Source organism: Dicentrarchus labrax, unplaced genomic scaffold (assembly GCF_905237075.1).
Source record: "Dicentrarchus labrax unplaced genomic scaffold, dlabrax2021, whole genome shotgun sequence".
NCBI lineage: Eukaryota > Metazoa > Chordata > Actinopteri > Moronidae > Dicentrarchus > Dicentrarchus labrax.
Genome location: NW_026136722.1, coordinates 10,802,915 through 10,824,572, shown reverse-complemented (window position 1 = coordinate 10,824,572; position 21,658 = coordinate 10,802,915). Strand labels below are relative to the sequence as shown.

Here is a 21,658-nt window from a genome sequence, read left to right as displayed (position 1 = left end):
TGCCATTCGCAGCGTCGTGGGAGGCTTGGAAATGAAACAATCTCTAGTGTCTGACAAATTAGAAGACTCTTAAGGTCTGTGGTTGAGTCATCCCCTCCCACGCACTTATGATCAGGTTTTACATCATCACTTGAACACAATTAATTGCTTACGTCTAACAGCTAGGTCTAACGTCTAACAATACATGTCTATCTCCTTCACCTCTCTCTGATATTGGTTACGTCTCTGACACGAACTGATGGCTCAACAGATGACAAAGCACATATGAGAAATAGAAATATTCATTTTTTTATTATAGGATAATATAATACAGTTACACATACAAAAAAAACAAAATATGAATGCACTGGTCCAGCCAGGTGCTACAGAGTATAACTCCTTACATAATACGAAATTGCAGCATACTACTACAATTGGTTTATCGAGAAGGCTCACGATTCATTGAATGTGACACCTCTCGGGTTTGTTGTGTTTGGTGCTGGATCTCAGCACCAGCCGCAGGTCGCTGGTGAAGCTCGGGCGGCGCGCCAGAGGGTCCATGGCGGCGCAGGGCGCACCGAGTCCCCGCTTACGGCTCCCACTCCGGCCCCTCTGGCTGATGCACATCGTCTGGTAGCTGAGGATGGATATGAGCTGGTGCCGTGACGGACTGGTCTCGCCGGGCAGCCCGCCTAGAGTGGCGAGGGCCCTGAACGCACCTTCCAGCCCGGTACCGTCTTTGGCCGAGGTTTCGAAGAATGCGACATCCTCACCGAGGATCTCCGTCACCTCCGAGCGCATCACGGCTCTGGGCGCGTCGGAGTCCGCTTTGTTACCGCAGATCACTGCTGGTATTCTCGCGGGATGTTTTAATTTCAGTAATTTTGCTTTGGCAGCCTTGATCTCGTTGAGCAGCTCGCAGACTTCATCGAAAGACTCTCTGTCATCCAAACTGAACACAAGCAGAAATGTGTCACCTGGAGAGTAAAAAAAAAAAAAGCATCAATTTAATTATTGATAATTTAATGTAGACTTTAAGAACAAAATCATCATTCTTACACCATATTTCATAGTGAGATTATGGCATTTTTATGTCAAATGATAATAATGATGATGAAAAACTGTGTAAAACAATATTTGTAGACATCAGGCTGCAGTGATTATTAATGATCCAAGGGCTCACCTGTCAGTATGGATAACCTCCGTTTTGCCGGGAAGTTCCTCTCACTTGCTGCGTCCAGAAGATCCACCTGATACGCTTCTCCTCCTATGTGGAACAGCTTTCTGTGAAAGTCCTCGGTCGTGGGTTCATAGTTCTCTTCAAATTCTTTACCCAAGAAGCGCTGCATGATGTTGGTTTTACCAACTTTGGGTGCGCCGAGCACAACTATCCTGTGACAGTTCTTAGGCTTTGTCAGACCCAGCTCCAGCAGATCCACGGACCTTTTGGGGAGTCGATCAGTCGAAACCTGCCGATTGCCAGAGCTCGAGGATCTGCTTGCAACCGCTCTCTTATCCTGTGGTCTCCAGCGCCCCTTGACCGTCTTAATGATACCCATACCCGTCTTCGATATGTTTGAAACTTTGGTGTGCTGGGGTACAGGGGTAAGGCTTGTGCTCTGAAGAACTGGGTGCGTAATGCGTGATTGCACGGTGAGAGAGTTGAACATTTCGAGGATGCCATCAACGGGAAGGTAAAACTTCTCAGTTGTGTTCATCTCAATGTTCATTCAAGCGTCTCCGGACACCGAGAGGCGATCAGTATCTTACCAACCCAGCTTCTCCATGTGTGTGCCGAAACGGAGCCGAGTGTCTCCTCTTATACACCCACACCAAGCGCAGCTTCTGCGTCACAGACCCATCCAGAGAAGGACACAGTCCTTTTATAGAAGTAGCCCCCAGCACTCAAGATCTCCAGTTTAAAGTCTTGTAATATTCCTTTGAAAGAAATTAGCTCTAGAGAAGTCTGGAATTGAGAATATAGTTTTCACTTAATGGTGCAGCTTTCAAAATATGTTTAAAATGATCCAAATCAGACTCAAAATATGCTTTTAAACACATTGTGACAAACAATTTTAATGAGTGCAAACCTAACTATTAAATGTACTACTCTATTTTTATCACCTCGCAAACAGGTGTTTCCTGTGTGATTATGGATAAGTGGAATGAATGAACTGATGGAGTGTCCAAATCCCTGTAGTCATGGACACTGGAGGTGTGAAGTGTGAGTACTAATTAATTATGTTCATTCTCTTCACATACGATGCTGCCATGGTTACAGTCATTTGATATGTTTACATGTTTTTTTTTTGCATCTATTTTTATGTTCATATTACCACCATACAGTGTTTTCCTATACCTCTTGGGATTTATTCATGAGGCCGGTATGACCAGTACCTGCATTCAACCCCCATTGTTTTCTGCAGTGATCACGACGTGCTCTCAGTGTAAAAGGATTGAGAACCAACTCACTCTCTGCAGCAGGATTCATGATGTTTGATGATGAGTTCTCTGCCCCCCCAGTCGGCTTCAGCAACTGCAATGTGATTTTATTTTCCATTGTATGAAGACATTGTTTAAAACCTGGGAACATGGGTATTATTCATCACCTTCACTTTATGGTGAAGACCATGAAAGTGTTCACATGCATCAGTAAATCTGGTATTCAGTAGACAGTGAGGGTTTAGTCATGGAACATGTGTGAAAGCATGAAGGTCATATTTAGTCTGACTTTAATTCAAGATTCAAGATTCATGTTCTGAACTGAACATTTGAACAATACTACTTTGTCAGTCAATTGCAGGAGCCAGAACATACTGAATAACTGTGGGCTCAATCAAACCATCCTTTTCGAAAAACCAAGGGCACTCTGAATGGAAAGCCCACATAACAGTTTCTTACTGGCGAATGGGTTAGCTATGCAGTCACACAAAAAGAAAAATCTCATTTCCATAGAAAGTGCAGTCTCATTTCAAGTACAGCTCGGTGTTTTGATAGAAAATGTAATAGAGGTACATTTTCTTGGCCCTGTAATATATGTTGATGTACTGATGGAACATTGTGGCACGATTATGCGGTACTGACAACAAAATACTTTATAAAATGAAAAATATCTTTGAGAAAAAATAAAATAGGGAGTTGTTAATTATTTGTGGGCTGATGTTTTGGCATTGTGAGTCATATTGGCTTATAATGTGTCACTGTGAGGAAATGTTTGTGCAATATGGATCCTAAGGTTGTTTGCAGATGACCACATAGAACAAATGCTAATACTTAACCTTCTATGTTGCGTTTGCAGTTCCAGTAAGCCTGTTTGGATTTCTGTTGTTGGGGTTTTATAACAGTTTGTCCACAACAAGACCTATCTGGGAGTCTAAGGGATGGCAAAGTAACTTTAGAGTGTTTCTTTCTATTTGCATGACTTTTGAGAGTATTTGTTCATGTATCCTACATAATATAAAGCATGAAATGAACAGTTCTTTATGGTGTTTTGCAATTAATGTTATTAATACATACAGTGGTATATGAGGACAAACTATGATGACTAACTACACAAGGGTTAATGCTGCAACCGCTACTATAATTTACATTGGCAGAGGGGCTCAGTCACCTTAGTCACAGTACGTCATACTGGACTAATGGCTGTCACACACACCGTCATTCAGTCCCTGGTTTCATGAATAAATATAGAAACCACTTTCACTTTAACAAGAGAATGCTCACTTTGTATTTATGGAAATGATGGGAACACATAATCAGCCCATTACATAGTCACATACTGTAGGATCAGTTTAGATGTCACATGGTTCATTGTAACCACCAAAATACAGTGTAGATATAACCAAGTCATCTGTTTGATTCCAGGGGCAGATTCACCACTTAACTGTAGAATTTTGTTGCTTTTGCTTAATCTGAAAAGTCTTTTTGTGGTGCTTTCAACACCACGCAAATGACCAGCTTGTTTTTCCGTTTAGTGCCACAGATAAATGGATAATGAACATGGACATCAAATTACAGCCAGGATAATTTGATGATGCACTCTTCAAACAGTGTAATTTTTATTCCGCTGTTTATTAATGAGTTTTATTAAATTTTACATTTTAAATCCTATCTATATGTATCTTGTTATTGCTTGTTAGACGGTTTGAGCTGATGAGAACTGAGGACATCTGTGTCAGGAAATGATTTCAGATTTCATCACACTGTCACCAGAGGAGTCTGAGAATTGATGATTTCATAATAACGTGTAATGTGCATGGCCAGATTAACCTCCCTTGTGGCCCTGGGGTAAAAATTTGTCCTTGGGTCAGTGAGGATGAAAGGACAAATTTAGAGGCAGTTTCATTATATCACACTACAATAAAGGCAGTTTCATAATATCCCAGTACAATAGAGGCAGTTTCATTATATCCCACTACAATAAAGGCAGTTTCATTATATCCCAGTACAATAGAGGCAGTTTCATTGTATCCCAAGGCACAAAAAACTCTAAAGTACATTAAAGCTGAAATGATTAAGTTCATTACTCAATTGGTTGATTGACAAAAATGGTAATGGCCAGCTATGTTGATAATACTCCTCCTAATTACCTTCATTATGGTTATATTTTCTGTGTTGTTTGTTTGTTTGTTTTCTTTGTTTGTCTGTCAGTGGGATTACGGAAAAACTACTGGCCTGGTTTTCATGAAACTTGGTGAAAGGGTGCAGCATGGGCCAAAGAAGCACCCATTACATTTTAGAGCAGATCCTAATCACAGGGCGGATACAATAATTATTTTTAACCTTTGTTCATTCTTGGTGATTTGGGTAATACAAACATGTAGATTTGCATGTTCAGGTCTTCTTTATGGGTGAGTCTGCAGTGAGAGGGACACAGCCAAAAACTGAACTGGCGTATGTATTTTGTTGTTGTAATCATGATTAACTAAGCATTAAAAACTCATCACGTTTGTGGCCCTTCAATTAAAGTGGTGACCTGGTCAGTGACGTTGATTGAAAATAGTTATTGCATTAATTAACATTAACATCATTCTTGCATTGCATTGTGCATGAGATAGGCTACTATTAACCCTGGTACATTCCTGACAGTTCATTAAGTACATGAATGAATGAATTAATTCTTCATTCTTCTTTAAGTCATTCAGGATTTCATGGTACTTGATATACAGATACCATAAAGTGTTTATAAATGTCAGACCTAATGATAATGAAAATAATAGTTGGTTGCAGCCCGTCAGTTACTTCTATGGATGGAATAAAACTACTTTCCCCAATGTTTTCTGTGTGTAAATTACTTGATACACAGAAAAAAATGAAAGCAATTTAATAAAAAACAACATTACAACAAATTAGCACAATATAAACTAAAACAGTTACAGGCTTAAAACTATTATTTTGAGTCCATCTAGAAGACCGGGAGAACGAGATGGAGGATTGTACATTAGTGATGCAAATTTCTGACAAACCAACTAACGACCAACCATCGAGTGAACCTGGGACCCCTGGGCAGTGGCCTAGTTGGTAGTCCAGCCATGGTAATGTTAGTATTACAGAAGCAACCAGAGGAGAATACACCACAACCAACCAGAAAACAAACACAAAACCACCAGAGGGCAGCAAAGAAAGACAGATGAAGTTATACAGTTAGGTTTTTGAAGATCCTCCAGTGGACAAAAAGTGATCAGTGACACACATGTCTCTTGTTTTTCATTACCTTCAAATATGAAAGACACACACACACACTCATACACACAGAAGTCAGATTTCCCCTCCTGCATGACGTCACTGCCGTGCAGTAGTAGGTTGGTGTTATTTATCAGCTCTCTCTCCTCCCCCTCTGTTTTCCCAAACCTCGCCTGCATGTCCCCCCCTGCACTGACCTCATCAGGCCTTTGTTGGGAAACAAAGAGTGTTCAGGCATCTGTTTTCAGGAGAAATAAAGACATAGGGTGCCAAGACAGAGAGGAGGAAGGCCTGAGGAGGTATGTATGAAGTTGAGCTCTGATCATTGAGAGCCACATGACGATTAAACAGAGAGCTGCAACATGTAAATGTACACTCCCACAGTCAAGAAAGCACACTACAACTTATGTGAACGAGCCATTAGATACCGAGATCTATTTTAGAGTTTCACTCTGCTAGTTGTACTACTGATTTCTGTACTTTGCCCTTTTGTCGTCTACAAGAGTCGTGCCTTTGTTATTTCAAGGTGGAGCTGGTATTTCCTGTATATCCTGCTCAGTCAACCAGCCACTAGACCCACTGCTCTCTCCTGCTGCTTCTCCCTCACTTAGGTAATCATTACTCAACACCATGAGATATGAGCCTTCTGTACTTTCATCTAGATGACCTGTAGTTGGGCAGAGATTCGTACATTGAACAATTGATTGAATGCGAGCCAAAGTAAATACAGATATAAGAGATTTTTTTTTTTTTCAGGGCTTGTATAATGCATGAGGATATGACTTCAGACAACAGCCCATTAGTGGTGATAAATAAGTAAAGAGCAGGGATGCAATGATGAATCTGCTGAAAAGGAAATGGGGTTTGTTGCTGAATCCCTCTGGAATAACATGGTCACTCACTCTGCCAGAAAGTGTAAGGAGCATAGTTCTATGGGAAACGAAAGCATCTGTGGTACTCAGTTAGAGGTTTATACCCATTTTATTTTTACCTCCCAGTGCACAACTGTAATGTCCATATAGGCTATATATATCTCCATCTGCAGGGTGCACTCTGCAATATTTAGATATCAATTTACTTGCTTTAAATTCTGCACAGAGTTCTGCTGAAATGTAATACATTAGGACATGAGATGAAAGTATATAAAGTGTGATTCTTCACTGTGCTCTATGTCAACCTGCTCCACTACGCACTGATGCTTTTCCATCAGGCAGTGAAAGGGTTAAGTCTGACTCTGCATGCACCGAGCAGCCCTCCCTCCCCGCTCTCTCCCTCTCCATCCATTTTTACTGTGTGTGTGTGTGTGTGTGTGTGTGTGTGTGTGTGTATGTGTGTGTGTTTTTAGGGGGGCCTGTGCCATCTGCAAACCCAGTGGATTTGTGATGTGCACACACAACTAAGTTTGATAGCGAAACAGCACCGCTGCGCTTCAGCTTTCTGGATCCATTTTGAGCGCACACGGACGCTCTGATCTGCGCTTTTAGATCTCTTTGGACTCTTTCTCACTCTCTCTCTCTCTCCGAAAGCTACGGGATATGTCGAGAGGCGGAGGCGTTTCTCCTTCCACCCAAAGCCTCCCCAAGTTGGGACCCCACTGACGCGCTATGACATGAAGGTAAGAGGGAAAGTGGAAGCGGGGGGAATCGGATCGTTCGCGATCCGGCGTTTTCTTCTCGTTTCGACGAGGTTTCAACTTTTAAAGTCGGGGAAACCGAGCTGAGTCACGGTCACATACTTTCACCTACCCGATCGTCCCGTTTGACGCAACGTGCATGATAATGGCCCCCAGTCGTCCTGGTTTGGGACACACACACACAAAAGACATAGTCAGGGAAATAAGTTGAATCGGACCTGTGCTTTTATCCAGCGGTTTTAGTGTTTTTTTCCACACATCTGTAGGTCATAATGAAACATAGTACCTGGGCGGGTAATGCACGCTAGGCCTGATCTGGGATCAGTTTAGACTTTGCTTCCTAAGCATAGATAAAGAGGATTAGGAAATGATGGGCTCACTTTACACTTCTGCTGGAAAATTGCGCATTACAGATGAATAGTGAGTAAATATGAGTAAAAGTAAATACTTCAGCCCAGTGTGCCATCATGTCAAGGTCATAAGTTATACTCAAGCTGTGTGAGAAATCTTCTTTTTCTTAGTGAATGTGTGTGTGTGTGTGTGTGTGTGTGTGTGTTTGACAGAAAGAGTATTTATGTGTGTTGTGATGGTGAGGGGGTGCTGACTCCCTCTCCCCCTTACTACCAAGGCTCACTGATGTGATAGTTGTTTCTTTCATCACAAAACGAGTTTATCTTCATTATGAATGTGAGTGCAACAGTAGATTGGATTAGAAAGCCATCTCTTCTCTGTGATTAGCTGCATTAAAACCCCACTAATACACTTCATTTGCAGGAAGGGACACAAGGGCACCCATTTATCTGAGTTTCTAGCTATTTCTCTCAGGAATCAGGAGATCCTGGGACTGAATGGTGAACTGGGCCTGCTTTTTGGTCACCATTTGAGATTTAACCTGTGGTCAGCTGAACCACAAACATTTTTGTCTCTTACTACCACTTAACAGTCTATTTAGGGCGTGCTCTCTCATAGTACGACAGATATTGCAGGCCAACTCAGTGCCGTCACCTTTTATTCATAGTATTCATTCATGAGGCTATGAAAGAGTTTAAACTACTGTGGCTGTAAAAAACATCGCAATGTGAATTTTATACCCATTATAAATATAGTTCTGTCACATCCAGTATATCAGCACCTTAAAGCCCATCTCATGCCCCTTTTTAATATTTTGGAAATGCTTACTCATGACACAGCACTTGACTCGTTCATGAAGGGATTGATTGTTCATGTTCATGCATCTCAGTTCTTAAATAGATGAGGCACATTTGGGAGTGGAAAGTTATCGGTTAGACTGACTCACTGCCATGACTATGTTAGGAATTGCAGTGCACCATGTCCAGACCAAAGTGATAGATATTGTACAATAGAAATATATTGTATAATAATTTCTATGTGTATTGTAATAGTGTGAAATAAAAATGACACATTTAAAAAAACTGCAGACGATTAGTGATTCTGCTGGACTACGGTATGAGTATCTGTGTAGGAGTTCAGCTGTTTTGTGAGTCTTCGAACGCTTTGAAGCCCTACTGCTGCTGTGGTGATGTAATCAGGTCAGAAAAACAGGAGAGGTGGAGCCCACCCCTCCCCAGTTTCTGATAACGCTCCAAGGTAAAACACAGATCTCTAGTCCCTAGGTCTGAAACTAATATTTGCTTTACAGGGAAGGAAAAAAATATTAAGCAGAACTGAATTTAGGAAATAGCTGTCATAGGCTAAGCATTGCTTACGTAGCAACAGTGCGCTGTAATCACACACAGATCTCTTGAAGTTGTCTAAGGGAAAACTGAGCCCAGGTATAGTGTTTCACATCGCTTAGAGATGCTGAGTTGTTCCCCTCTCCTTCCAAACCCAATTACTGCATGACAAATGTGTGTGCTGTAGCCACCAGTGCTCTTAGTAACAGCTTACAAAAGCAGTACAAGCACTGTTACTAATGGTGATGTGGTGTGTGTGATCTGGGAAAGAAGTTCTCTCTATTAATATTTTATATAAAAATGTTAAAACCACGTGTAACAAGCTCAAATAATCTAACTGCGTTCCCTTCCCAGCAGGAGCACACTTGTGGACGTCATTTAAGGTGCCAATAGGAGGACAACTTCATTGCCTTTTTCCACCGAACTGACCAGCCACCTTGGCCGAGGCAGCACAGTGGGCTGGCCTGCTGTTAAGACTCATTTTTTGCCACCTGTGACACACCACTACCATCATGCAGACCTCATCGCTCCGCCGCCAGATGAAAAACATGGTCAACAATTACACAGAGGCCGAGATCAAAGTCAGAGAGGCCACCTCCAACGATCCCTGGGGTCCTCCCAGCTCGCTGATGTCTGAAATCGCAGACCTGACGTTCAATGTGGTGGCGTTCACCGAGGTAATGGGTATGATCTGGAAGCGGCTCAATGACCATGGCAAAAACTGGCGGCATGTTTATAAGGCACTGACCCTGCTGGACTACCTGATCAAAACAGGCTCTGAGCGCGTGGCCAAAGAGTGCCGGGAGAACATATACACCATCCAGACACTGAGAGACTTCCAGTACATCGATAGAGATGGACGCGACCAGGGTGTCAACGTCCGGGAGAAGGCCAAGCACTTGGTGGCTCTGCTGAGGGACGAGGAAAAGCTGAAGAAGGAGAGGAGCCAGGCGCTAAAGACCAAGACACGCATGACAGGGGTCACCAGTGGCCTAGGCTCTGGATCCCTTCCTCCTCCATACCCAGGCCGTCGCACTAGCCAGCCCAACGCAGCTGGAGTCCACAGGGATGAGTTTGGCACATGCAGAAGCTCACCGTCCTCCTTTCACTGTGAGTATACTCACATCTACACTGTGACATAACCCTATAGCCCCTGTTTGAGACACAAGCATCTCCACGTGTAACATTACTTCAGTCCTTGAGAATACACAGTTATCTGAATGATACCTGAAAAATCAGGTGACCTGTCATTTGTTGGGAATGCACACATGACAGGTCATGAGTTCATTTGGTTTATCAGATCAAAATAAATTCTTTTAGTAACAGAAGTCCTTAAGTTCTCGCTTTCCATATGATGTCAGAAAACAAAAGAGGCAAGTGATTTTTTAACACCAGCAGCGCATTACAGCAGCCTTGGTAAGTGTTAATTAACTGCTCATTATCTTTGTCCACTGGGTTTTTAATAGAACATGTTTCACTTTTGGTCTGTACTGATTGTTGGACATCTGCATTCCTTTCATTCTCCTGTTCACAGTCACGTCAGCTAAACTGGATTAACAAAAGAGAGGAGGCCCTGTTGTGACTCCATCTAATGTGAAACCACAAGTGGATACCGTGTTTACTTGTGGTGATACGACCTGTAACCCATCTGGTTTGGTGGATATATAGTATTAGACCCAAGTGATCCCTCTGTGTGTGTGTGTGCAAGGGTTAGGACATCTGATGTCATTGACTTATCATCTACAGTAGGCAGCTAAAAAGAATCAAGTAGCTGTATGAGGCATTTGTTTTTGACTTGTGTGTACCATATACTTTGACATTGTGTGGTCTGTGTGGTGTATGGTGTTTATTGTAAGTGTTAGTCAGTAGCAGAACTGTGGCCTTATGAAGGCACCAGTTACTCCGTTATACTTTGATGTCTGAGGTCTGTTTTTTATGGTGTAAACAGAGATGAGCCCACAGGTGGTATCTGACTGTTTTACTACCACTAATTCTGCAAAAGTCCTATTTCTAATACATTTTCCGCTTGGTACACGTTCCTTGCATATTTTTCTGGGATGGAACATGTGCCAATGGAAACATGTGGCAGACAACAGTTACCACCTCCAAGCTCCGGGTCTGTGGTTCAGTGATGATGCTAGGAGCCTGGTTTGCAACACACAGGAAAAACACATGCATGAAATAACACCACAAAATGCTAAGTTTCGGATAGAGGCTGGCTTTCATGTTGGAAAACCATTCCGCAAATAACTAAAATCACTCGGTCCAGAAAAGGATGCTTCCAAAAAGACCCTGGATAACCAAAAAGACTTACCTGATACCTGAAAATTGTGTTAGTGTTTGTGATGTTCATGCATGTGTGTGTTAGCCTGTGTAAATGCAGTAATTACATTTTTTTTGTAAGACTGCATAACAGTAGAGTTTCTCACTCTGCCCTGGGTGATTTTTAGATCAAAAGGGAGGATGGTGATGGTCTCTTGGAGATTCCAGGACACTGGCACATGAGTGTTTTGGACAAAATGCTGATAGATGACGTGGGTGGGGGTCAGGAGGTTGGCAACAGCTAATTGCCAGTAAGCATTCCAGCTCAGGCGGGGGATATTGAGGAGCAGCTCAGTGGAAATGATCGGTTTCTGAGATCTGGCTTTGCCAACGTGTGGTCTGCTGCCCTCTTTTAGCCCCGTGACCTACAGCCTGGCACCCAGACTGGTATACCGCCAGTCGGCCCCCCACCCCCTCCCATCCCTTCCCCCAAACCTGGACCTGAGTCCTGGAACCTACCCAGACGATTCGGGGTAATAAGGTGGGCCCCACTCCAACCCGTCCATTCCTCTACCCCTCCACCACCCTAACTCTCCACACAGGCGCACCATTGTTCTCAGTGCGGGCAGAGTTAGGCAGACCGTGGCAAGCAATGCCAGCAAAGGCTCTAAACAACGGGCCATGGAAAAAAAATTAACATGCATAAACAGTGCCAGCTCTTTTCTGACCTTAAAAATCAGCCTAAAGTGCTTCTTTTTTGTTTTCCAATTTCTTCCCCCTGTATTTCCATGTGTCAATGTTCCTGTCTACATCCCCCTGCTAAACACCCAATCCCCTCTACTCTTCCTCTGTAGCCTCCTCTTCCTCTCCTCGAGTTGCTCCAGATCTGGAGCAAGCTCGGCCCACAACCAGTGGAGAAGAGGAGCTGCAGCTGCAGCTGGCCTTGGCTATGAGCCGAGAAGAAAGTGAAAAGGTACCTCTAACTGAGATAACACACACACACACACACACACACACACACACACACATGAGCACAAACCTCTCATCCATACAGCACATGCGCCTGACAGAAAGAGGCTTCTTAGCTGCCCTGCTGCTGACATGTTATGTTGTAACGCCGAAGTAAAACATTTAACGGCTCCCACACACACATGCTTGGACGCTATCTGTCCTGGTGGGGAAACACTCCCACTGCCTGTCTCCACTAGCCACCATTTCCCAGAACCCTTAACAGAAAGTGATATCATCAACTCTGTCTATGATGGCGTCAATAATGGCACTTTGACCAATCAGTGTCAAAGAGGAGCTTTCTCACTGAGGAGTGAGGAAGCTGTGAGTGAAAGAGTCGAGAAGCCAGACAGGATGTGCGCATTGATCCACTCCTAAGCCCGTCGGAGTCTCCATGGCAAGGGCAGCCGTTGCCCTCTGTGACTGCTGAATATATTATAGTGCATAGCAGTTTCCATCTATGTAATCAAACCAAGCTGTGAATTAAATGATCAAACTGAGATCCATACATTTGATCTCCACTCTTCTAAATCACCTCAAATCAGTATATTTAAGAATCACTTGAGCAAAATCAAGTGTGCTTTTATCTTTCCCTGTGATTAGCCAAATTCCTAATCATTCCTGCTTGACCCTAGCCGCCTCCTACAGTGGATATTGATGAACATACCCAGCTCCAGATCGCAATGACTCTCAGCAAGGAGGAGGCCCAGAAGGTACAAGTATGCTGGGACCAGGGATGACCTTTTCTTTGCATCCTTTGCCCTGTAGCACATCTCCTGTTGCTCTGTACACTGAAACCAACCTCATGTCCCAGTCTGGGCCCTTCTGAACAACAACTGCATGCACTCACTCTCCTCACCCCTAAACAGGGACATGTAACTTTCTCCAGTGACTAATAAGAGGCTTCATCCTCCTGTTCCACTAACCACCAAACCTCTCCTCTTAGTCCTGTAGTATGAGATATCAGTGTCTCCCCTGGTGTGGTGTCAGGGGAGAGTTTGGGGAATTGCATGCAATGTACTGTGAAGATGTCCAAGCACTATTTCCACTTCTGCTGACCAATTACTGATTGCAGTTACCTTCCCAGTCAACACCCTCACAGCCAGTCCAATGTGCACCTCCCACACTGGATTTGGATGAGGAAAGCCAGCTCCAGTTAGCCTTGAGCCTGAGCAAAGAGGAGCACCAGCAGGTAGGTTTCCTTTGGGGTCACTCTGTTGTATTGTCTCTGGCAACCTTTTTACTCCACCTCTCTCTTCCTGTCTCTCTCTGTCTCTTTGTCTTTTTCTCTCAATATACTGTAGCACAATAGAACTGCTCTGTTAGAGCTGACAGTGATGCTCTGCCCTCTCCTCTCTTTGACCAGAGAACTTTCTAGTTTGTGCCCATTGCACACATCTATCTCTGGGTCATATGTTGCCTTGGAAAAAAAAAAAAAATACAAGCTGGCTTTTGTGCTTGTGTGCACCCGCTGAGTCATAAATATAGTATGATGTGACAGTATGTGAAATGTGCCGTAAGCTATCATGCCCAAAAGGCGTCCATGTGTCTGTATCTGTTGACAGGAGCAACTTAGTCGCCAAGGAGATGAGTCGATGCTCCAGAAAGCTCTGGAGGAGAGCAAACGTGAGATGGAGACTAAAGGCGGGGTATGAAATATTGGGGTATGGAATATCTCAATGGGGGGTGATGAAAAATAACCATACATTGTAGTTTGCATTGTTTTTCCTCGTGCTTTGAGAACATGCATTTGTAGACCAAAATCAACTAGAATGCTTTAGTATATTGATGGGAAGGATTATTAGGTCTGATCAGACCATTGAATACACAAACATTTCAGTCTGGAGAACTAGTGAGTGCTGAAGCACTATACTGAACTGACACAGCTTTCTTCTTGTTTTTGTGGTCAGACCGCCTTCATGGACCTGGTAGATGTTTTTGCAGTGCCCTCAGATCAGCCTCCTAGTGACCACAGATGGAATAATCCCCCACACCAGGCGGCTGCTCGCCTGGGAGGCACAGACCCCTGGGACTCTCTGGGTGAGCCTTGAGTTAACTTACTATGACAAAAAGAGGAGTGTTTAAGCACCAAGTTGTACACAACATGTAGTAAATTATAGTCATAAAATATCTATTCTTTGAGGACAGAAACAATGAAACGGATATACCGTACAATAAGTTATGTTCTGCTCATATGCTATGATAAACTTACAGCTGCAGAACAGAAGCCTCACTCTCTAATTCACCTCTGTGTTATTAAAGAAGGCAGCACCAGCACCTCGAGAGTAGATCCTCCCTGGATGGCACCACCGACTTCCAGCAGCCCCCCTCCACCGTGGGAGCCCCCAGTCGACCCCTGGGATGGACCACAGAGCAATGTCTCTAACGTGAACGCCACAGGCAGAGAATGGGCTTTCCCTGCCAACACAGGTGAGTGAGTGTGTGTGCTTAGCTTAGCCTAGCCAATGATAAATATTTCACAATAATTTAGTAAAACTGCATTTTGGTGTATTTATAGCCTCCTCAGGAGTTGATCCATTCTCAGTACCATCAGCAGAAGCAGCCCTCAAGGGACCTCCCCCTCGAACTGGAAGCCCGTCAGGTAAACATTACTTTTTTTTTTTTCACACTGTGGTTCTGTATATCCCACACACTTGCGTAAGAACTCGCTCTTTTTTCACTATTAGATGGGGATTTGTTTGATGAGGCCATGGATGGAGGTCAGGTGAATGTAAACGGGCGAGAGGAGGGCAGCCCTGAGCTATTTGACCTATCACGTCTTGGAGAAAGCCTGGCTGCCCCTAGCCCTCGTACATGCCGGACACCTGAGGCCTTTTTGGGCCCCACAGCGGCTTCTTTGGTAAACCTGGACACCCTGATCCCAGTAAACCCTCCAGCCAAGACCATGAACCCTTTTCTATCAGGTATTTATTGTATTATTGGTTGTTTATGCGACTGAATTTTGTTTTCCAAAGGGAAAGACCAGGAAAGTGTGTGCTTTGATCGCTGTAACTCTAGATTTAAATCAGTTGGAGATCTACTGGAGCATACCATAAGTATATTGTATAGATTAATTCCTAGCTTGTATTATTTTACTGTATTTCTGTATGGAGTTTCAGCATTCTTGAAAGCACCAGTTTTTAGAACAGTGAGTGCAATCCAAGATTCACTGTCAAAAAAAATCAAGGTTAAATGTTCACAATGACATGATATCACATGAAATGATACATTTAATAGAAATAACTTTGTTAAAGCAAACCTAATAGTTGTTTTTCTTTTGTTTCTTTCTCTTTAGGCCTCAGTGCTCCTTCAGCCACCAATCCATTCCAAAATGAGGCGCCCAAACTAACTCTGAATCAACTGGGCTCCACCACTGCGGCTCCTCACCCCACTTCTCTTCCATACAGTGCCTCCTTGCCCCTGCCTATGAGCCACCAGCCTGCCAGCCTCCCTTCGTCACTTACTCACCCCACCCAGCCTGGCCTGAACCTGCCAGGGAACCTCCCCGAGCCCTTGTTGCCGTTCTCTTCAGCCAGCACTGACGAATCACAGGCTGCACTGAACCCTTTCTTATGAGGACCTACAAAACTGGAGAAAATATCGTAGTAAAAAAAAGGGGGAATGCCATTAGGTTATGCTCTTGAAATATAACTCTAACCGCAGACCAAACTGCAGCCCCAAGGACCTGTATGAAAGCCCTATTCTTAGTTGTTTTTATATTGTGGTATAATACAGTAACCCTTAGATTGATGCAAGCTGGTTCTGCTCCTCACTGCGACACTCTCTCCTACTCTCTTGTCATGAATGCAGTAACAAGTTATGAAAGAAATAACACCTTTGTATCAGAAGCTGTTAGTGTCACGTAAAACTTCTTAAAGGCCAAAGCTTGTTGCAAATTGACTTCAGAGACAAATGTACACAAAAGCACAGTTTGATAATATTTTGTCACTTCTTTTCGCTATAATTACCAGGTAAATGTATTACAGCTTTTCAAGTAGTCAACAAGTCTCCTGCTCACTCAGCTGTTTGTGTGATTGGCTTTACCGGCCACTGCTGCTGTCATATACTCCTGCTTCAGAAAAAAGGTGATTTCTGATACGAACCAAGAGTTGGAGACCTGTCCAGTTCTTGAAATGTTGCTGCATCAACATGGTTAACTTTGTGGGGCTTCTGTTGGAGCAGACCTGATGATAAACATCAGTGTATACATGATTTTACTATTGTGAAATGAATCGCCGGGGTTAAATCATAATTTGGGAGGACTGTAAGCGCTTCTGAATTTACTATAAGCAAGGCAACATTAGAAAATGTATAAAAATATGAGTTTTATTCATTGCTTGTGAACCACTGACTCTCATCAAATATAAGGGTATAATAAGAACACTGCTTCATTCTTCTGTTTTCTATGTTCTCATTTCCTCTGATAAATGCGTTTATTATGAAATCATCCCAATTCCGACACACACCCAGTACCAGTCACAGTATTTGTTGTGCACTTTATGCCCCCTGCTGGTAATGACTTGTTACTACTATACTGCATCACTGACATTAATCAGTTTAGCTCTTCTAACCTGTTTCTCACAGTGACCTTGTTGATAAAACTGAATTGCAGAAACCTATTTTATTGCAAAATAAAAATAGTCTTTACCTAACAGTAGCAGGTTCCCCCCAGCGACATGTCTTATGATCACACTCCAGTCAGTCATGAATCCCTGCAGTTCACGGTTTATATGTCTGGAATTTAATCAGTAAAAGTCACTTTATAATGTTGATTTAATAAATGGTCAACCATACAATCATCCTGCCATGATATCACTAATACATTCCCTTCTCCATTCACACTTATAAACAAGGTCCAGTCTGTAGGATTTAGTGCTATAAAGCAGTGACGTTGCAGATTGCAACCAACTGAATGTCGCTTGCCTTCAAAGCATATAGGAGAAAGTACAGATACTCGCCAAAATCATCATTCTAACATAACAAACTCACAACAATTATTATTTTCAGGTGATTCTACACTAACGAAAACATACCTATGAATATTATATTCCAACAGATCCTCCTAAATGTTACACACTAGACCTTTACCTGTTTTTCTTGTCATGACTTTTTTTGCTTTTATGCTTGGCATTTAATACTTATGTATGGACAGCTGGAGACCGAAAGGAAAGGTAGGGGAGAGAGAGAAGTGATGACAAGCAGCAAAGGGCACGGGCTGCAATGGAACCTGAGCTGCTGTGGTAAGGTCTCCTCCTTGATACATGTTTGACGCTCTACCAGGTAAGCTACCAGGGCGACCCCCTAAATCCTCTGAACAGTCTCTGCTGGAAATACTGACATCTCATGCCAAAAGGCTTTAAGTCATTATTTAAACTTCTGTGAGAGGAGCATCACTTTATAAGGAACACATGTATTATAGTTCACTTGATTGCGATGGACTCCAGCCAGCTCAGCACCTCCTGAAGTCCCTGTCCAGAGTGGGCACTGACTTCCAGTGTTGTGATTGGCTGAGTAGCCGATGCAATGATGTCATCCATTCTGAACAGTGACTTCATCTCTGTAAGACTCATAGTGCAAGGCATGTCCCTGGAAGAGGGTAGAAAGAAAAACTAAAATAAGAAAATACACAATGGCAAAAATTAGTCCGACTTATAATACTGGATACAATATTGTGTTGAACCTGCTGACACTGACATCTCACAGGTATAACAAGTGAACGTAGGTATTGATATGCATGTTTGTGTCACCTCTTGTTGAAGAGAATAAGCACCGAGACACTACGCAGAGGTTCAGCAGAGAGCACTGACAGCAGCTGGATACAGGAGGAGGATACCTGAGCAGTGTTGCTTGAGTCTACCATGAACTATGAAACAACACAAAGAAAGAAACACTCAGTCAAATAATTCCAATAGTGAATGTATTTACCTCTGTTAAATGCTGCAAATAGTATGTATACAAAGAACATACAATGACCGAGGAGCAGTCTTTGAAGTAACTCGGCCATATAGGGCCCATGCAGCCTCCCAGCTCTCTTAATGTCAGCTTCTTCCTCTTCAGTGTCAGGTCTGTGAGGTTGGTTCCTACCTGTGGAGGTTTAAAGACATTTGAGGCATTACAGGAATGAGCTGTCTCGTCAAAACTGAGCCGTCAACCGACCTCTCATGACTACTTACTGTAGGAAGAGTAGAAGGAGGTCCCCCCAGTTCACCTGGTCCGTGAAAACTGAGCTGTAAACAAAATCTGTTAGGAAAAATACCCTCAGAAAACAGTGCTCTGATGTTTATCGTGTATATCAGCTTACGAGGCAAAACATTTAAAATGTTTCTACAGTATTTGATCAGTCAAGAAAGTGGTATTTTGTGATAAGTTTTTCTAAGGTGTATGTAATTTAAAACACAACGTGAAATAACATTTTAGTCTCCTTTTTCTTTTAAAATAACATGTCATGTATTTACCTCCTGTGAAGGCATCGACCTATATTGGTGGAGAAAGCCTATAATATAAGACTTAACGGTGAGCTAACTAGCTAGCTACTATCAGGCTACATTAGCCAGCTACTGAAGCAGAACAACACTTTCAGTTTTACGGTATATTGTTTTTAAGATTCTAGTGCAAAACACACAAAGGATATTTTGTAGACGTTTCATTAGTAACGTTTTTCCGACACCAGTCGCTCCAAGAAGCAGACAAGTTGCATTGCTGCTCATTTCTGTTCTCCAACAGAAGCATATCGTAGCCAGTGGTAGCATGTATGAGCTAATGTAGAGTCGTTTGGCACCATGGCGACGCTCATGTGACCGTTTTACGTGGCTGTGATAGGACGAAGCGGAATTCAATCATTTCCCTTCTCGTCTCTGATTGGTTGGTAACCTCGCGGATGAATACAACGGAAGAAAAACAAGTTCACGATCCCCGAGCAGAGTCCTTGTTGGTTGACACGACGGAAGCTGTCAAATACGCCTCTTAATAAGCCTTCTCGTACTGCGTTTTAGGTGTTAGCCAGTCTGTGGCTTTAACGCCACAATAATTCCCCCATAATTGGGTTTGGGACGTAACAATGGAGGCTAAGTTAAAGAAAGAGTTGGGGACAGCCGTGTTGAAGTCGACCGGTCACTCGGGAGGAGGATGTATCAGCGAGGGCCAGAGTTATGATACTGACACTGGGAGAGTGTTTGTGAAGATAAATCACAAGAGAGAGGTATTTTATGATATGTTTTAAATAATATTATATGAATACCTATACTATATTATGTGTAAAGACCTAGATCCAGCTGCTAGCTAACTTCCCCTCTGAAAGCCATTTCCATTGCACTGAACTTTCTGCATACATTACGAAATGCAGAACAATGTATTTATTTATTTATTTATTTTACATGCAAACTAGTGTAGATCTGTGCTATTGCAATGCCTGTTTTGTTTTGTTCTGTTTTGTTCAGGCCAAATTGATGTTTGATGGGGAGATGGCCAGTTTGGAAGCCATTTTAAAGACAGAAACTGTTAAAGTCCCCAGGCCTGTGAAGGTGATTGAGCTTGACACAGGAGGATGTGTATTTGTGATGGAACATCTGGACATGAGAGGCCTTAGCAAGTAAGAGCTGTCTCATGCAGTTTGTCAGTGTCAGTACGTCTGTTTGCATGTTAGAAAAGAGGGAAATGTGAAAATATAGTTGTTGTTTTTTTTAAATAAAATACTTTATTTCCAAATCCAATGTGTAGGTACTCAAAGCATCTTGGAGAGCAGCTGGCAGATCTGCATCTTCACAACAAGAGACAGTTGGGAAAATTGAATAAAGAGCAGCAGACAGTGGGTAATAACATCTCTTTAATACATGGAAATGTAGACGAATGCACAAAAATACACCACACACTGAATAGCAGCTTACTCTAAAAAATTAAGTAAGAATGAATTACTATATAACTTATTTGACTGTACACAGGGAAAGGAGCGGGGCAGTCAGAGGTGGCTGTTGTTGAAAAATTTGGCTTCAGTGTAACCACATGCTGTGGATATCTACCACAGGTAAAATATATATATAGCATCTGTATACTAGGCAAAACAGGACTGTAGTGTTAGTCTGTGAAATGTAGTAAATTTGTAGCACTTGTAATCTGTGAGTCTTTGAGATATTACAGTTTTCCTTCGCAATATCACTGTAGTTTGAATTTTCTTTCTTTGCCTCCCCAGGAAAATGAGTGGCAGGATGACTGGGTGACATTTTACTCACAGCAGAGGCTGCAGCACCAGCTTAACATGGTGGAGAAATCTTACGGAGACAGGGAAGCCAGAGAACTATGGGCCGAGCTCCAGGTGCACCCTTCCTTTGACCTAATCAGAAACAAAACACAACACACGTCTTTTGATTGTATCAAAAATCTGACAGTGCTACTTGCATATTGTCTTTATTTACAGCTGAAGATCCCTCAGTTTTTCACAGATGTGGAGATTGTCCCTGCCCTCCTCCACGGAGACTTGTGGGGAGGCAATGTGGCACAGTGTGCAGACGGCCCGGTCATCTTTGACCCAGCTTCCTTCTATGGCCATTCAGAGTATGAGCTGGGTATTGCAGGGATGTTTGGTGGCTTCAACAGCTCTTTTTACTCTGCCTACCATGAAAAGATTCCTAAAGCACCTGGCTTTGCAAAGAGAAACCAGCTTTACCAACTCTTCCACTATTTGAATCACTGGAACCACTTTGGTGGTGGCTACAGGGGCTCTTCGATAAGCGTTATGAAGAATCTACTGAAATAAATGCACTCGCACTCACTTTCAGAAAGCTTCACAGTCTTAAACTCATGGCAAGTATTATGTATATATTGACAGATGCTAATTTGTCCGGGAACAGTGTGGCTAGACACTAAACATAACATATAGGCTCTATTAATATTTTTAAATTCTTTATTTTCTACAATGACATGTGTATAGGTTGCCTATAACCAAACATAAACCATATCAAAGAAGCTGAGTTTTTTTGGTATGCTGCAAACTCTTCCTTAATTTTGTGTAAATCTTCCTTATTTAACCACCCGACTGAATTACATTGCTGTGCAAAGGACAACTGATTTTCCCAGTGAGTACAATATTGTGTACTTTACCTACTTTATCTACATCATAGTAGCCTGATTGTTAATGTCATACAGACTGACACACTTCATACACCCACAAAATGTTGCAGTATAACAGTGAATCCATTCATTTGGATAGTTTGTATCCACTGCTTAACCAACAATAAACCCTGTGATGATCCAAAGTATTTCTCCTGACCTGGTGTATTTGTTATCTATCTGGTATGAAAACATATGAAAAGCTTCTTTTCCCAGGCTGCTGTACACCTTGCCACTTAGTAACATAAACATATACTTAAACTTAGTCATCTTACATTAATGTTGATTGCTACAATCC

The 21,658-nt window shown here is 42.6% G+C and overlaps 4 protein-coding genes across 10 annotated transcripts; 2 read left to right on the top strand and 2 right to left on the bottom strand.

Moving 5' to 3' along the window:
- Positions 1–267: 267 nt before the first annotated feature.
- rasd2a (RASD family member 2a) lies at positions 268–1,778 on the bottom strand. The gene is made up of 2 exons (XM_051389008.1): positions 1,163–1,778; positions 268–956 (listed from the first exon to the last, which is right to left on the bottom strand). Exons 1-2 carry the CDS (start codon positions 1,707–1,709, stop codon positions 439–441), a joined length of 1,065 nt encoding a protein of 354 aa, XP_051244968.1. The 5' UTR covers positions 1,710–1,778; the 3' UTR covers positions 268–438.
- Positions 1,779–6,943: 5,165 nt separating this feature from the next.
- On the top strand, positions 6,944–16,639 carry epn3a (epsin 3a). 6 transcript variants are annotated; one of them, XM_051388121.1, is made up of 11 exons: positions 6,944–7,276; positions 9,346–10,098; positions 12,105–12,223; positions 12,894–12,971; positions 13,334–13,450; positions 13,824–13,907; positions 14,169–14,298; positions 14,521–14,688; positions 14,777–14,860; positions 14,946–15,182; positions 15,554–16,639. In XM_051388121.1, the coding sequence occupies exons 2-11, from the start codon at positions 9,501–9,503 to the stop codon at positions 15,832–15,834; spliced, it is 1,896 nt and encodes a 631-aa protein (XP_051244081.1). In that variant the 5' UTR covers positions 6,944–7,276; positions 9,346–9,500; the 3' UTR covers positions 15,835–16,639. The 6 variants fall into 6 exon arrangements, with proteins under 6 accessions (XP_051244081.1, XP_051244083.1, XP_051244082.1 ...); XM_051388123.1 differs by having other exon boundaries at positions 9,343–10,098; positions 13,346–13,450; XM_051388122.1 differs by having other exon boundaries at positions 9,343–10,098; positions 14,524–14,688.
- Positions 16,640–17,013: 374 nt separating this feature from the next.
- Positions 17,014–19,033, bottom strand: arl16 (ADP-ribosylation factor-like 16). The gene is made up of 5 exons (XM_051388127.1): positions 18,890–19,033; positions 18,432–18,487; positions 18,226–18,342; positions 18,006–18,121; positions 17,014–17,844 (listed from the first exon to the last, which is right to left on the bottom strand). Exons 1-5 carry the CDS (start codon positions 19,005–19,007, stop codon positions 17,679–17,681), a joined length of 573 nt encoding a protein of 190 aa, XP_051244087.1. The 5' UTR covers positions 19,008–19,033; the 3' UTR covers positions 17,014–17,678.
- Positions 19,034–19,156: 123 nt separating this feature from the next.
- Positions 19,157–21,509, top strand: fn3krp (fructosamine 3 kinase related protein). 2 transcript variants are annotated; one of them, XM_051388923.1, is made up of 6 exons: positions 19,160–19,456; positions 19,695–19,846; positions 19,975–20,066; positions 20,196–20,278; positions 20,444–20,566; positions 20,669–21,509. In XM_051388923.1, the coding sequence occupies exons 1-6, from the start codon at positions 19,316–19,318 to the stop codon at positions 21,005–21,007; spliced, it is 930 nt and encodes a 309-aa protein (XP_051244883.1). In that variant the 5' UTR covers positions 19,160–19,315; the 3' UTR covers positions 21,008–21,509. The 2 variants fall into 2 exon arrangements, with proteins under 2 accessions (XP_051244882.1, XP_051244883.1); XM_051388922.1 differs by having other exon boundaries at positions 19,157–19,456; positions 20,444–21,509.
- Positions 21,510–21,658: the final 149 nt, after the last annotated feature.

Coding starts and splice junctions, on each gene's coding strand:
- arl16 (XM_051388127.1), bottom strand. CDS start 19,007: ATGCTACCACTGGCTACGATATGCTTCTGTTGGAGAACAGAAATGAGC. Junction 18,488..18,889: donor ACTAATGAAACGTCTACAAA/ATATCCTTTGTG, acceptor GATTTTGTTTAC/AGCTCAGTTTTCACGGACCA. Junction 18,122..18,225: donor AAGACTGCTCCTCGGTCATT/GTATGTTCTTTG, acceptor GTTGTTTCATAG/TTCATGGTAGACTCAAGCAA.
- epn3a (XM_051388121.1), top strand. CDS start 9,501: ATGCAGACCTCATCGCTCCGCCGCCAGATGAAAAACATGGTCAACAAT. Junction 10,099..12,104: donor CTCACCGTCCTCCTTTCACT/GTGAGTATACTC, acceptor CTTCCTCTGTAG/CCTCCTCTTCCTCTCCTCGA. Junction 14,861..14,945: donor TCGAACTGGAAGCCCGTCAG/GTAAACATTACT, acceptor TTTCACTATTAG/ATGGGGATTTGTTTGATGAG.
- fn3krp (XM_051388922.1), top strand. CDS start 19,316: ATGGAGGCTAAGTTAAAGAAAGAGTTGGGGACAGCCGTGTTGAAGTCG. Junction 19,457..19,694: donor AGATAAATCACAAGAGAGAG/GTATTTTATGAT, acceptor TGTTTTGTTCAG/GCCAAATTGATGTTTGATGG. Junction 19,847..19,974: donor GACATGAGAGGCCTTAGCAA/GTAAGAGCTGTC, acceptor TCCAATGTGTAG/GTACTCAAAGCATCTTGGAG.
- rasd2a (XM_051389008.1), bottom strand. CDS start 1,709: ATGAACATTGAGATGAACACAACTGAGAAGTTTTACCTTCCCGTTGAT. Junction 957..1,162: donor GAGGTTATCCATACTGACAG/GTGAGCCCTTGG, acceptor TTTACTCTCCAG/GTGACACATTTCTGCTTGTG.